Source organism: Pteropus medius, unplaced genomic scaffold, assembly GCF_902729225.1.
Source record: "Pteropus medius unplaced genomic scaffold, Ma_sr-lr_union100, whole genome shotgun sequence".
NCBI lineage: Eukaryota > Metazoa > Chordata > Mammalia > Chiroptera > Pteropodidae > Pteropus > Pteropus medius.
The window spans coordinates 20,934,015-20,948,119 of record NW_024340849.1 but is presented as its reverse complement, the minus strand read 5'-3'; the positions used below and the strand labels follow the sequence as shown (position 1 = coordinate 20,948,119).

Below are 14,105 nucleotides of genomic sequence, written 5' to 3'. Positions count from 1 at the left end.
CTTGGCTACATTCCCCTTGCCCCTCGGCCAGAGGAAACCACGGCTGGGCCCAGTGTGTCCTCTGGCCCCATTTCTGCACTGCCCTCTTCCTTGGGAGGTCCCCTCACTGCCACCTCTGCTTTATCAAGTGTCCTAGTCTCTGGCTCTGCCCACTCCCTCCCAAGGACAATTGGCTTTCAGAGAAGACCTTGGTTCAAATCTCCACTCTGTCGTTTGCCACAACATGAATGTCGATAAACATTCTAGAGACTTGGGACCTCCAACACTGTTACCTCCGCCCAATTCCCCATAGCCCCGGGCCCCCGAGTCTCTGCTTCTCCCTTACCTTACCCTCCCCATGGGGCTGTGTGGTTTCTTCCATCCTCTGATCCACCTACTCTCCAGCTGTCAGCCTGTTTGGGCTTCCTGCCCACGAGGCACGAATCAGCCACCAGACCCCCAGCACTTGTGGAGCACCTCTTGTGCCTAGTGTGTGCCAGGTGGGCACCGGGCAAGCCCCACACCATGGGCGCCCTGCCCCAGCCATGCAAGGCTGGGCCTGGGTCCCCTTCCCCAGCCTGTCCTGCCTCCCTCATGTCCCAGCCCCTCCTTGAAGGCGATGCTCTCGGCCAGCTCTCAGGGGATGCTAATTTCCCGAATTCTAAGATGTAAATGTGTTTTTCTTCACATTTCTGAAACGAATCGGGTCTTACGCTCGCTGTGATTCTTTAGTGTGGTGTTCTGTTTGTTTCTGGGAGACCCTTCCTTCTCCCCACTCCCTAAAAATGTTATTTAGCTCATGATGAATCTAGCAATTGATGGCATTTCAGCCCTGGGAAAATATAAACGGATACTGTAATCGGGGACATCTGGAGATTATTTTTTAACCCAAAGGACTAACTCTAATGAGAAAAATTGTAGGTTGTCTATTGACGGGGGCATTTTGGGATCTAAGTGTTGTTCAGATATCACTAATCATTAGCTTGTCATGGGGCCAGATACTCCACACTTACAGCTTCACTCCTCTAGTCTTGGAGACCAAACAGAACAGCTATTATCTGTTACTTTCACAGACCACACATGATAGAAGGCTGAGGAGAGGCAGGGGTCCCTGAATGGGCATCTCCTGGTTTCGATTTCTTTCTGATGAGACTGAGAGCCCTCTGGGGATGGAGATGACAGGGGAGGGGGTACAGTGTCCTCAAACGGAAGCCAAAGGCCCTTTGCAGGTAGAAATTGCCTGAAATGTTATGGGAGAAACAGGTATTTTTGTTCACCTTTCTCTTGTTGCCCATTCTGGAGAGAGGGCACCTGCTCTCACGTCCCAGTGCTTTGACTAGACGACACAGGTTGCAGGGGAGTGTCTCCCTCTCTGGGCTAAGGGACTCAGTCAGGCCTCTTCCGAATGAGACTCCACACAAATCCGAAGGCTCCCTCTCACAGGGTGGGCATCCTCACATCAGGAGAGGCTTGTGGGAGGGATGTCCCTACTATTCTTCGTGGTGGGAGAGGTTCCACCAGCACCTGAGGGGGAGGACGCTGGCCAGCCAGCCCCATCTGACCCGCCCTTGCCAAGCCACAGCTTTAAAACCCAGAGCTCACCTGAGCCCTCCTTGCCACTTTCCTTCCCACTCAATTTCACTTAACCAGCTTCACTGCATCTGTCCCCATAAGCTACTGTTTCTCCTTAGTTCCTCCAACAGTCAGTTAATGAGGTCTTTACTGAATGCCAGCTCCAAGCGTGGTGCGTGGGGATCCACAGACAGTAAGACAGTAGCTCAGCCAGCTGGGGGTGGTGAGTGTGAATAAACAGCTCAAGGTCGCCCCTACCAGGTCCCCGCGCGTGTACATGCAGGGCGTTCTTCAGAGAAGGAAGGTGTCCCTGGGGGCTGGTGGGCAGGGGAGGCATTTTCAGAAGAGCTTAGAGATGACCTTTAAAAGTGGGGGAGGCATCCAGTGAGGCATGCACAAAGGCCCCCAGGCAAGAATGTGTGTGGTGTGTCTGGAGGTTTGAGTAGACCAACTTGGATGGTTAGAGGAGGGCTTGGTGGGTTAGTGGGGATCAGGAAGATGGAGCTTTAATATCAGGCTAGGGGTGTGCCTCTCACCTGCTTGCTCAGGCCACAGTCCCTGGACTCACGGAATCCAGAATTCACCAGAGAGAAGGGCCCTACTTATCTGGAATGCTTGTGGGAATTAAGGTTCTAGAGAATTCTTGTCTGATTCACTTGAGGGCAGTCAGTAATTCTTTTTGTTTTCATTTTGTTTTGCAAATATTTATTTTTGAAACATTTAAAAAATCTATCAATGAGATGCATGTTATTCACAAAGTCAAACAGAGCCCATATGAGATACATCAAATAAAACAGCAATTATCTGCTCCTGCCCTTTCCACCCACCCGAAGCTCAACACTTCCGACTCTTCTTCAGGTATGTACTTCCTGAAATACATACATTACTAAGTAAATTTCTAAATAAATTCTTATACTGCTCTTTGTTGATTTTTCAGTTTTGACCTTGGCTCTTTTCTTCTTATTATGGAAGAAATGCCCTTTTCTGTTCTAATATAGTTTACTGTTTGTTTTATTATTAATAATATTGTTCACTGCTTAACCAAGTCGTGCATAATAATTACACTTTTTTTGCACAACCTAGAGGTCATAATTGCCTCTTTTTTTTTTTTGGCTGCATTGCATTCTATGATGTTATTACAAATCCTTGCCAAATCCCTATTGACTTGTAAAATTCCTTCAAATACTCTTTTCATATGGCCGAATCTATTGGTAATCCTCTTGTTCCATCTCTACTCCACCAAACCTTCTCGAGTGCCCACACTCCTACTCCCCTTAAAATGATTGCCGGGGCCCCTGTACAGCTGCGTGCTTGGGAAACCCCATCTCTTTGGAGTGTCATCCCGGTTTTTGCTTCTCTCTCTGAGTTTCTTTGAGAAAGGGTGCCGAGAAGGTTGATTTTTTTTTTTTGAGACACTGCATGTTTGAAAATAACTTTAATTCTATTCTCACTCTTGATTAATAGTCTGGCTGGACATAGAATTCTAGATTGACAATCTCTTTTTTTCCCCCTTAGTACCTTGAAGGCAGTTGATCTACTGTTTCCAAGCTTCCAATGTTGCTCTTGAAAAATCTCTGCAATTCTACTTCCTGACATTTCGTGTGGCCCTGTTTGCTTTCTCTCCGGAGAGTGTTAACATTGTCTCTTGGCCCCCATTGTTTGGACATTTCGCAGTCAGATACCCTGGTGTGGGGTTTTCCCTCCATCTATTTTGCTGGCGCTCAGAGGCTTTTTCTATATAGAAACTCAGAATTCAGTTCTGGAAACTTTTTTTGTTGTTGTTATTTTTTCCCCCATAATTCCTTCTGTTCATTCTCTCTTATTAGTCAGTGTGGGATCTTCTGACCAGATACTTCCCTATTTGTATCCTTTTTCTCCTAGTTTCAATCACCTTGGTTTTTTTTTTTTTTTCGGTCTGTTTCCTGGGATATTACCCCTGTTCCTTTCAACCCTTCTGTTGAATTTCAGATTTCACTTCTTATATTTTTAATTTCCAAGAGCTCTCTTTCTCGTTTTCTCATTGAGCTTTTTAAAATAACTTTTTATTTTTTCACGGATTTAACATCTTATATCTCTGAGATTAATGATAGTGTTTTGAAGTTTATTTTTTCCTGTTTCCTGCATTACCTTCATTCCTTTGAGTTGTCTCCTTTTTCTTTTTCTTTCTTTTTTTAAATTTGATATATTCTCTCTCTCTTTCCACTTTGTAATCTTCCTCAAGAGACTGGTCACCCTTGGGCTGTTTGTTAAAATCGAAGAATAGGTCACCAAAAGCTTCCAGAAGCTGTGTGTGGATGGACTTTTCAACTTCTGGCCTTCACTATAGAGTGGCCAGCTGAGGACCCAGCCATTTTATTGGGGATTCTCTCAAACAGAAGTATCTGTGGAGTTCTTTCTGGGACCAGTTTCCTGCCCAGGGCTGCGGAGAGTGTGGGGAAGGGACACCTGAGTGACAGTGCTTTTGGGACCAAGTGGCAGAAGGGGGAAGGGATTTCTGAGGCTCCGTGCATAGACTGTCACTTAACCCCTCTGTCTCAGCACGGTGCTGAACCCTGCCCTTCTCCTTTGGAGTCTTTCTGGCTCAGTTTCCCCGTAAAATGCTGGGGTGATGGAGGCGAGGTCAGTGTCCTGCATGGGAAAAGGGAGAAGCCCTGGGCAGAATCGCTCCTCATACAGACTTATCCTTAGCCTCCCTGTTCTGAGCTCCACCCTCTCTCCTGCCTTCCACAGTAGCTGTCACCTCCAACTGCTGACTCTTCTAGCATCGGTGGCAAGATCTGTCCTCTTGGGTAGGGGCTTGGTTTCTGATTTCTCAGCTCTGCTAATTCCTGCCTCTGCTTTCCATCTTCCAAAAATCTGTTGACATCTGCAGCTTCTCCTGTTCTCTCTGTCTTTTTCTATCTTTGCTTTATTCTTTGCTCGCCTTTCAGCAAGGTTAGGGAAGGAGCAGGTACATGTTGAATCTGCCATGTTTAGCAAGAAGCCTCTGTAAACCTTCTTGAAGTACCAAGTCCTCTTTTTGCCTTACTGAAGGAGAGCTGCATGTTTGTTCCCGGAGAATTTCTACAGCCTGCTTGTCATCAAGGTCAATTTTATTTAGAAAAGTAGTAGAGATTTGATTAAATGTAGCCTGAACCCAGCTTGTAACTAGAAATGGTGGCTTTTAAGTAAATTATAATATTATAACAAATTATTTATTATTTAAATAAAAGTTATTTTGCGTGATTAGTTTTTTTCTTAAAACTACATGGGAAACAACTTCTGGTTATCTTCTCTCTGGAAATGAGGGCTTCCTATGAGCTGGGTCCTGCCTGGCCAAGGTTTGGTGAAGTTCAGAGCTTAGCTAGGCTGGACTCAGGGTTCTTTATGTGGCGTCTGTTAGAAAAGGTCATCAGGTGGGGACCGAGGCGCGGTGCGGGGAGGACATGGGGGCGCTCGGTCCTATACTGAGCCAGTGGTAGGCAGTGGGAGGTGAGCGAGGCATTAGAGACATCTGCTTGCAAGACAAAGGTATCCATGAAACTGTGGATGATACAAGAACTTTACTTGATATTAAAGAGTACCCCAATACTGAGGTACAGAAAAACCAAGTACTAACTCTGGAAGAACGGCATTTCTTCAAGAGCAAGGACATCAGCTATTAAAGAAGCATTTGAATATTTTCCTTAAAGGCGAGAGTGTTGAGGTATTTTTATTCTTTTTGTGGGAAAGCAGTTGAGGTGAAATGGTTTGTAGACCAAGGACACAGTGTAGCTGGTGTGGAAATCAGTGAGCTTGAGATATGGGAATTTTTTACAGAGTAGAATCTTTCTTACTCAGAAGAACCAATCATGGAAATTCTTGGAGCTAAAGTATTCAAGAGTTCTTCAGGGAACAGTTCTTTGCACAGTTGCAACCTTTTTGATATTTTCAGAGCAAATATTGGGAAATTTGACAGGATTTGGGATACAGGAGCATTAGTTGCTGTTAACTCAAGTTATCGTAGACAGCCCACCATTTTACGTTCCAGATGCTGAAATTAAAAGTTTATTTGGTTCAATATATAACAGTCAATGTCTTGAGAAGGCTGATGTTTTTGAAGAAACAACATAAAAGCTGGGGAATTGACTACATTGTTGAAAAGTCATATCTACTTACAGAAAAGTAAATGAGACATAAATAAAAGCAAATAACATCAAGTTTTTAAGCTTTTGAGCAACTGAAAATTATGCTAAGGCATGAAAATATAATGGCTGACCTCTGAAAAGAATTTTTCATAAGTTACATCATGAGTCTTTGTTCAAAAATGCATATAACTTTTTAGAGGAAGAAAACCACTAAAATGTTGAGCTAGCTACCTTTGGAAAGGAGAATATGATTGGGGATGAAAGATTATACCTGTGTGTTTTAACAGAGTGCAAAATTTTTTTTTACAATCAACTTATATTATTTCTATAATTATAAAATAAAAGAGAAATGCAACATATATAACTTAAAGAAATATAACAGAAAATTGGCGCTCTTTTAAAATTTATAATCATTGAGGAGATGTAACACTTTAATAGGGTTCAAGGTAAAAGAAAGTCATCCAAGAAATTATATAAAGTACTAGCTTTTCCTAGAAGCCCTCATATTATACTCAAATCCTAGCACTCCTTTTCACATTTTTTCTCCTTATATAATTTTACATGTAACAGAATCAAGAAACACATTTAAAAATTAAATAAACCAACCTATATGGAATAAAATATTTTTCCCAAACTGTAACAATAAATTTTTTTTTGAAAAAGAAAGGAAGGAAGGAAGGAAGGAAGGAAGAGGAGAGAGAGAGAGAGAGAGAGAGAGAGAGAGGAAGGAAGGAAGGAAGGAAGGAAGAGAGAGAGAGAGAGAGAGAGGGAGAGAGAGAGTGAAGGAAGGAAGCGAATAGCTGAGAAGGAAGGGAAGGAATAGGAAGGAAGGCTGTGAAGGAAGAAGGAAGGAAGGAAGGAAGGAAGGAAGGAAGGAAGGAAGGAAGGAAAGAAAAGGTCGTAAGGTCAGCGAGGTTGCATGGGAGGGGTCTAAGTCAAGAAAGTCAAACTGCATCAGAAACCTTAACACCCCTTTAACAGTGTGTTAATTTTGAAAGGGTTCTTATCTACTCATTAAAGAAAGTACCACTCTCTCCTCCAGCACGTAAAGCGCCGAGCCTTTACTTGGCAGTATTGAAGATGACCATACGGATATAAAAGTGATGACATCGCTGCGTTCTTAATGAAGGTTTTGAGTTTCGCCAGCTGCAGGGTGTCCCCTGGGCGGTTTCGTGGGTGGACGGGGTAGTCTGTGGAGGAGGGGCGCAGTGCTGGCCCTCATGGAGTCTTCTCTGTCCTTGCCTCTCCAGGTGCCCCCTTTCAAAGGTCTCAGCATCCTCACGCTACCTCCTGCCGCCACTTCCACCTGGGCCCCCCGCAGCCGCAGCAGCTCGCGCCCGACTTCCCGCTGGCCCACCCGGTTCAGTCGCAGCCGGGCCTCAGCGCCCACATGGCCCCGGCCCACCAGCACAGCGGCGCCCTGCATCAGTCGCTGACCCCGCTGCCCACCCTGCAGTTCCAGGACGTCACAGGTCCCTCCTTCCTACCTCAGGCCCTGCACCAGCAATACCTCCTGCAGCAGCAGCTCCTGGAAGCCCAGCACCGCAGGCTGGTCTCGCACCCCAGGTGGGTGTTTCCTGGGGCGGGGCGAGGACAGGCCGGGGCGGGGCCAAGGGCAGGACAGCAGTCACCCCGCCCGGCTTGGCCGGCAGTCACCAGGTGGGTCTGTGCAGCAGGCAGCTTTTGCTCCAGTTAGAGGCATTCATTTCAGGCAGTGAGCGCTACCTGGACTCCATACAGGCTCCCTTGGTAGTCTTGGTGTGTCCCATCACCCAGGTGCAGAGTAACTGGTGGTCAATGACTCTTAAGGTGGACTTTTTGCACTTTGGGGAAGATTTGATTAGCAGACCGCTCAGGTCCCCTCTAGCTTCCTGATCACCTGGTTCTAATACCCAGTATCCCTAAGAAATACAAAAGGACATGGCTGGTTCAGCCCTGCCCTCGAAGAGCCCTTGGTCTGATTGGAGAGACCAGCTGTGAAACAGGCAGAGAGTAAAGTTAGTAAACACGAATCAAAGGGTCTAGAGGAGCTGTGGGACCCTGGGCAAGTCACTTCCCCATCAGGAGCCTCAACGGTCAATAGAAAGACTTGGACTAAATCAGTGGTTCTCTTAAATTTTTCTCTCAGGACACTTTACATTCGTACCAGTTGTTGAGGATACAAGTTTCTGTGTTTATGGGTTATGACGACTGATACCCTATTAGAAATGAAAACCGAGAAATTTAAAAAATGTTTATTAATTCGTTTTAAAATAACACAGACAAACTCATTATATGTTAACGCCAATAATATATATTTGAAAAATAGCTATATATAAATATAATGGGAAGAGTGACTTGTTTTTACATGTTTGCAAGTCTCTTTAATGCCTGGCTTAATGGAAGACGCTGTGTTTTCATGTCTGCTTCTGTTGCAGAATCACCTGTCACATAGTTATTGGAAAACTCCATTGTTCACTTGTGAGAGAAAGAGTGAAAAAGTAAATAACATCATAGTATTATTATGAAAATCATTTTAACCTCACAAACCCTATGAAAGGATCCCCAGGGGTTCCTAGACCATACTTCGAGAACCATTGGACTAGATGATTTCTAAGGCCCTAAGCTTCCACGACAGTAGGGGTTAGGTGCCTGAGACAGAAGATGAATGTGGTAGGATGTCGGAGGGAGGAGAGGTTACCATGATTGGAGTGTCCACGGAGGCCTTCCTGTAGGAGGTGGCTTTGACTTGGGCTGTGAAACCTGAGAAGAGTGTCAAGAAAGGTGCAGGAGAGAAGAGCATGGCGGGAGCACAGGGTGTGCAGAGGAGGCAGATCCACGTGCCCAGGAAGGACAAGGGGAGTAGTAGGAGAAGCAGCAGAGGAGGCAGAGAGCCTGAGTGGGGCAGGTGACCTGCAGTAGACACACTCAGGGAAAAAGGCCTCGCAGTACAGTGGGTAGCCAGAGATGGTGGGAATGTCTGAGGCATTGGCTGTTGCCCAGGTGGGAACCTTCTTTGGAGTTTGGGAAGCGGGGCAAGGCCCATCGTTCTGCTGGCTGTGAGCCCAGGTTGGCTGGGGCTGCTCAGAGCTCCTGGGAGCTGGGCTGGTCCTGGGCGGCCCTGACACCAGAGGCCATCCATCCCTTCCGGTACAGGCGGAGTCAGGAGCGTGTGTCTGTCCACCCCCATCGCCTCCATCCCAGCTTTGACTTCGGCCACCAACTCCAGACGCCTCAGCCCAGGTATTTGGCTGAGGGCACCGACTGGTGAGTCTTTGGGGTCCCTGAGGGAGTATGTATAGGGGGAGAAGGTTTTTCCTGATCCATAGAGTTCGTGTTTCCTTCACTTGAATAGTGCAGAAGGCCTAGTCCTCAAGCCCCAGCCTTTGCCCCTGTCCCCAGACACCCTTAGGGCCAGATAGCTCCCCACTGGGCCTGGTTCAAGCAATTAGCTCAGATGTGGCTGGGTGCCCATGTGCCCAGCTTGGGGCTCTGAGCTCATGTTCCTGCAGGGGAGGTGGGAACAGAGATACAAAAGATTTCCCACACTCAGTGAGGGCTGGGAACCAGTGGTTCCTGGGAAGAGGGCAGAAAGAAGAGTCTCAGAAGCTAGGGTAGTCGGGGAAGCCTTCCTGGAGATGGTGAGCGAGCCTTAAGAGATCCACAGAGAAGAGGCAGATGGTGCCAGCAAGGCAGAACACAGGCTCATGGAGACAGAGCCAACCAGGTTGGAGGCAAAGACTAGAGAGAGAAGCTGGGGAGAGGTCGAGGGCGTTGTGGTGTGTTGTAGGCACTGTGCCTTTGGGAAATCTTCCCATAGTCTCCTGCACTTGGGACAGAGGACTTTGCTGCCCTGGGACAGTGTCGTTTGGTTTTGGATTCTTGGTCCCCTCAGACTCTCTGATTCTAGCGCAGGAGAGGGCTGATCTAAACTTGGGCTGGATCCAAACACCCGAACACTTAAAAAAGATGCAGCTCACTGAAGGAGCTACAGGTAAAGGGCATCATGCCTGCAACTTATTTTTAAGTAGTTTAGAAAAAAAATTCATGGAGAAGTGAATGCATGTGTATGTGTGTTGGAGGCAGGGGAGAGAAGAGAGAGAGGGAGGGAGAGAGAAAAGGAAGTAGAAATGCAGTAAAATAGTAAAATGTTAACACTTGGGGAATCTGAAGGGTATCTGGGAATTCTTTGTGCTGTTCTTGCAACTTTGAGATTAAATTCTTTTTTTTTTTTTTAAATGTAGCAACAAAACCCAAAAAGACTTCAATGGAAAGGGATAGACTATCTTAAAAAATAGACATGCAATTGTGTCATTTTTCAGCCATTTAGTCAGGCAAACTGGCTTAGTCCAGGGTTGCTTGGGGAACAACCTAGGACTGGACACCTAGGAATGATTCAAAAGGGTAGTTCTGGTCGACTGAATGCTAAAGGTGCTTTCAAGTGCAGAAAACAGTGGCTTTAGCATGTTCCTCTGTCCTTAGCCCCTGCTGGTTTTCAGGCACAGTCTGTTACATCGAACACTCCCCTTAAAAGATAGATTGCACAGCAGCTGACCTCAGCCCAGCCTTTTTCTAATTAGCAGATTCAAATAAAGAAAATTTAATTGCAATTTGGATTGAATTCTGTCCCTCAGCATCAAGTCAATCCAATTTAATTCAATCCAGCCACATGGAGCACCCAGGGCCCTTGCATACGGCTGAGTGATCTGAACAAACACACGGGGTCCAACGTGGCAAGTGGGACTGGACAGGTGACACAGGTGAGAGTTGTCCTGGAGAGAGACCGGGAAGAGCAGCGCAGGTGTTAGCCCTGGCTGCTTTCTTTATTTAGCCAAATCTCCCTGCCCTTCTCACTTCTTTCAATCACTCTGCATTCCTGCTTATTCCAAGAAACATGAAGACTGAGGCCCCAGAGGCTGGTCTGGGGATGCAGGGGATGCTGGGGGGCCCCTGCCCGGAGTTCTGCCTGGGCCTACCCCTGGGCCCTTTCAGCCAGTCCTGTCTCTACTTCCCAAGTAGGAAGCCCTTTCTAGAGGAATAGGTGACAACTTACCCTCCTTTGTAATTAGCTTTGCTCCAACAAGGCCCAGCCTCCTGGTGATGAGGGGCTTTTTGTAACTGTGATCATGCCAATAGCATCCAGCCCCTCTTTTCCAGGGAGGCCTCTGCTGCCAGGAGATGCGCAGTCTGGAAATTAGACGCATTATAGAGCCACTACTCCCACTATCCGGAGGAGCCCTGGGAGGGAGGAGGTGGGCAGAGTGCGTCTGCAATCCTTGGGTCCCCCTTTCCTTTTAGAGAGCCATCAGAAACTATTGGCTTCTGTCCTAGGTCATTCCAGGAATAGGGATGCCCCAACTATCATTGTCCTACCCCAGGCCTGAGGCTGCCCTGACCTTCTCCCTTACTTCAGGATATTTTAATTCTACCCAAGCAGCTGCTCTCAGCTAGGATGCTCCCTTTCTGGCCTAGACCCAATAACTTGACCCTGACCTTGAGCTGCCAGTCCAGTGTCTCCATCTTCATCATACTCGTTCTCTGACTCAATTCCAGATTCACAGTTCCAATTCTGACCCCTGGTGCAGACCACACACCACCCCACCACTCAGCCCTAGTCCCGTCTAGGCAGCAGTGTCTAGGCACCTGTGGGGGTAGGTGGGTGGAGGACAGAACTTTCTACTGTCCTTCCTCTGCAGGTAACTCTGCCTCAGTTAAGCCTCCTGACTCACCTGCAAGATGATGCCGCAATTTGGGGCCAAGTTCCCTGGGAAGGATGGAAGGGTCAGGGAGGATGGAAGGGTCAGTGTAGCAACCAGACTCTTCCATGCTTCAAGGCCATTGACAGTGGAAAATAAAGTTCAGTTTGATGTTTAGACACAACTGATAAAAGTTGTGCATTGAGACGATGTCCACGAGATATCTCCAGGGCACTGTTCCGGGTAACTGTGGCTTTAGGCCTTCAGGGTGTTTCTGCGACAACTTTTGAAACTCAGCCAGGTTCTCACTGGTGGTGGCAGCAGCAGAGAGGCGGCAGACACTGTTCCTCCAGGGGTTGATGTCTCTTCAGGCAAGTCCTGACCCCAGCAGTTTTAGGGTTTATGCAGCCGCCCCTGTTCAAGGATCATGGGTTTAGAAAGGATTTTCTGATGGGGTGATACGGGGGGAATTCCAGAGCCCAACCCATCCAGACCGTCCCTTTCATCTGAAGGTCAAGGTGTCTTTTGCTTCTCCAGTCAGCATTCTTGGAATTGGGGTGACTCTGTTCCAAGTTCCTTGAGACTTTGCTTCTGGTAGAATTCCCTGAATGTCCCTTTGCTGCTTTGAATCTGCTGGGTCCCCTGAGAGTGCTGAGTCAGAGCTTCTGTCACACGGAGGTGCCCCGTGGAACTACTTTCTCTGAGATAGGTCACAGGATGAGCCCAGCCAATGGTCAGAAACCCCGGTGGCCCGAACTGGCTAGCCAAGGACCATGGGTAAGGCACTGCCCTTTTTCAGGCCTCAGACGGGCCTGCGGAAACAATCGGCCAGATTAGTGGATTTCTAAGTTTGCTTCCAACTGGCTCCAAGAACTGATTTCCCGAAGGACAGACTGGGCTCCGGACTGATGTGTGTATGCGAAACATAGGAGTTTAGACATCATAATACATACATATCACAGCCGGAAACAGAAGCTCCTTTGATGCTTTTCGTCTCTTCCTCTTTTTAAAAAATGTATTTTGTTGAAGAAATCAGGTATTTTTTTTCTGTAGCATCCCCTTACTTGGATTTTGCAGGTCACGTGCTAGCGGTATCACTTACGAGGTCCCTCGGTTCCCTACATTCCCTATGCATTGGCACTTAGCTCAAGGCTTGAGCAGATTCAAGTTTAACTTTTATTTTTTGGCAAAAATACTTTAAAGGTGCTGTGGGTTTTATGTTTTTTAACAGGAAGCTGGTTTTCTCTCCTTTTGTAATGTTGGCAATTGATGATCTTTGCCTAGATCCTTTATTTCTTTAGGGCATACAAAAAGGTGACAAATAATTTAATCATTCCTTATTCATGTATTAGCTAGAAAACTTTTACAAAGAGAAATTTCCCTTCAACTACTTGGCTACCCTGAAGTAGAGTTAATAAAGGAAAGGCAAGATAAATGCTGGTTATTTCCCTTTACTTCCTAGTGTTCAAAATGAGGAGTCAGTTCCTTAGCATCCTTCAAAAGGACTGATTTTTCCCCCCATCATTTCATTCTCGTGGACTTGTACCTATTTGATGCGTCTCAATCTGTTGCAGTTATACTCATTGATATGCAAATCGTCCATACTCTGGGCAGCGGGAACCTCTTCAGGATGGTTCCTGAATCCTTTTGACACGATCCCGGTAGTATTTGAAAACTGCCTTGCTTTCAGTTACGACAAGATCTTTCCATCTCGTTTTGCACTTTTGCTGCCCAGACCTGAAATTAGCCATTTTCCAAGGAGCCCCGGTTCCTTTTCACTTGCATTAGTTGACTAATTCTTAAGTGACATGAATTTGTGTATACTTTTGGAGAGAGGGTGCGGGCTGTGGCCCAGGTTCGCTGTTCCTGCCTCACAGCTTCGACGGCCCTCTTCTGCTGTTTCCTCCAAGTGGTAGAAGCGTGGCCTCTGCTGCCCCCTCTGCTTTCTCTGCACTGTCTTTCCTCCGCTCGGAATCCCTGCCCAGCTCCGTTTGGATTGGGAGGGTGCCTAGGGACACCAGTTTCAAGAGGTCGTATGACGCCTAGACTGTTCCAGCCCCTTCAGACCCTGCAGAGCCCTTTCCTTGTCTGAGCTCCTTTCCGTCCCTGTAAAGAGAGAGGTCGGGCAAGGGAAGGTCCAGCCTCTTGCAACTCTGGCAGTTTGTAACTGATTCTACACTGTAGGCTTGATGTCTGAGGTCCCTTCTATAACCTGATGGCTGAGTCACGCCACCTGTGTCCCTGCAGGGACCTCAGTGTGGACGCCGGCTTGAGTCCCGCTCAGTTCCAGGTGCGGCCCATCCCACAGCACTATCAGCATTACCTGGCGACGCCGCGAATGCATCACTTTCCCAGGAACTCTTCCTCCACGCAGATGGTGAGTGAGGGGCTCTACCAGGAAACCCACTGCCTCTTGGGGGCCTGGGGGGCCTGAGGCCTGCAGCTCCTCTGTATCCTGCTCCCTGCATCCTGCCCTGTGTCCTGCTCCCTGTGTCCTGCTCCCTGCGTCCTGCCCCGTGTCCTGCTACATCCCCTTCCTCTGTGTCCTGCTTCCTGCATCCCCTTCCTCTGCGTTCTGCTCCCTGTGTCCTGCTCCCAGGCAGGCCAACTGCTCCCCTCCCCTCCCAGTTCCTATTCCCACTCTGGCTTGCGGGGAAAGAAAAGGAAACCTCTGGACCAGAGGCCAGCGCTGCTGGCAGACCCGTGCGGTGCGCCAGAGGGTGGCAAGCGGTGGCGCAGCAGGGCGTGGACTGTGGGGAAAAGGCTCAGGGCT

At 47.6% G+C, this 14,105-nt stretch overlaps 1 protein-coding gene across 1 annotated transcript in view; it reads left to right on the top strand.

Moving 5' to 3' along the window:
* The window catches only part of ARK2C (arkadia (RNF111) C-terminal like ring finger ubiquitin ligase 2C), a 100,873-nt gene that overhangs the window by 73,733 nt on the left and 13,035 nt on the right, over positions 1-14,105 (top strand). Inside the window, exons 2-4 of the mRNA XM_039842442.1 lie at positions 6,908-7,223; positions 8,793-8,903; positions 13,580-13,709. Of these exons, the coding sequence (XP_039698376.1) occupies positions 6,908-7,223; positions 8,793-8,903; positions 13,580-13,709 (557 nt within the window). The remainder of the gene's footprint in view (positions 1-6,907; positions 7,224-8,792; positions 8,904-13,579; positions 13,710-14,105) is intronic.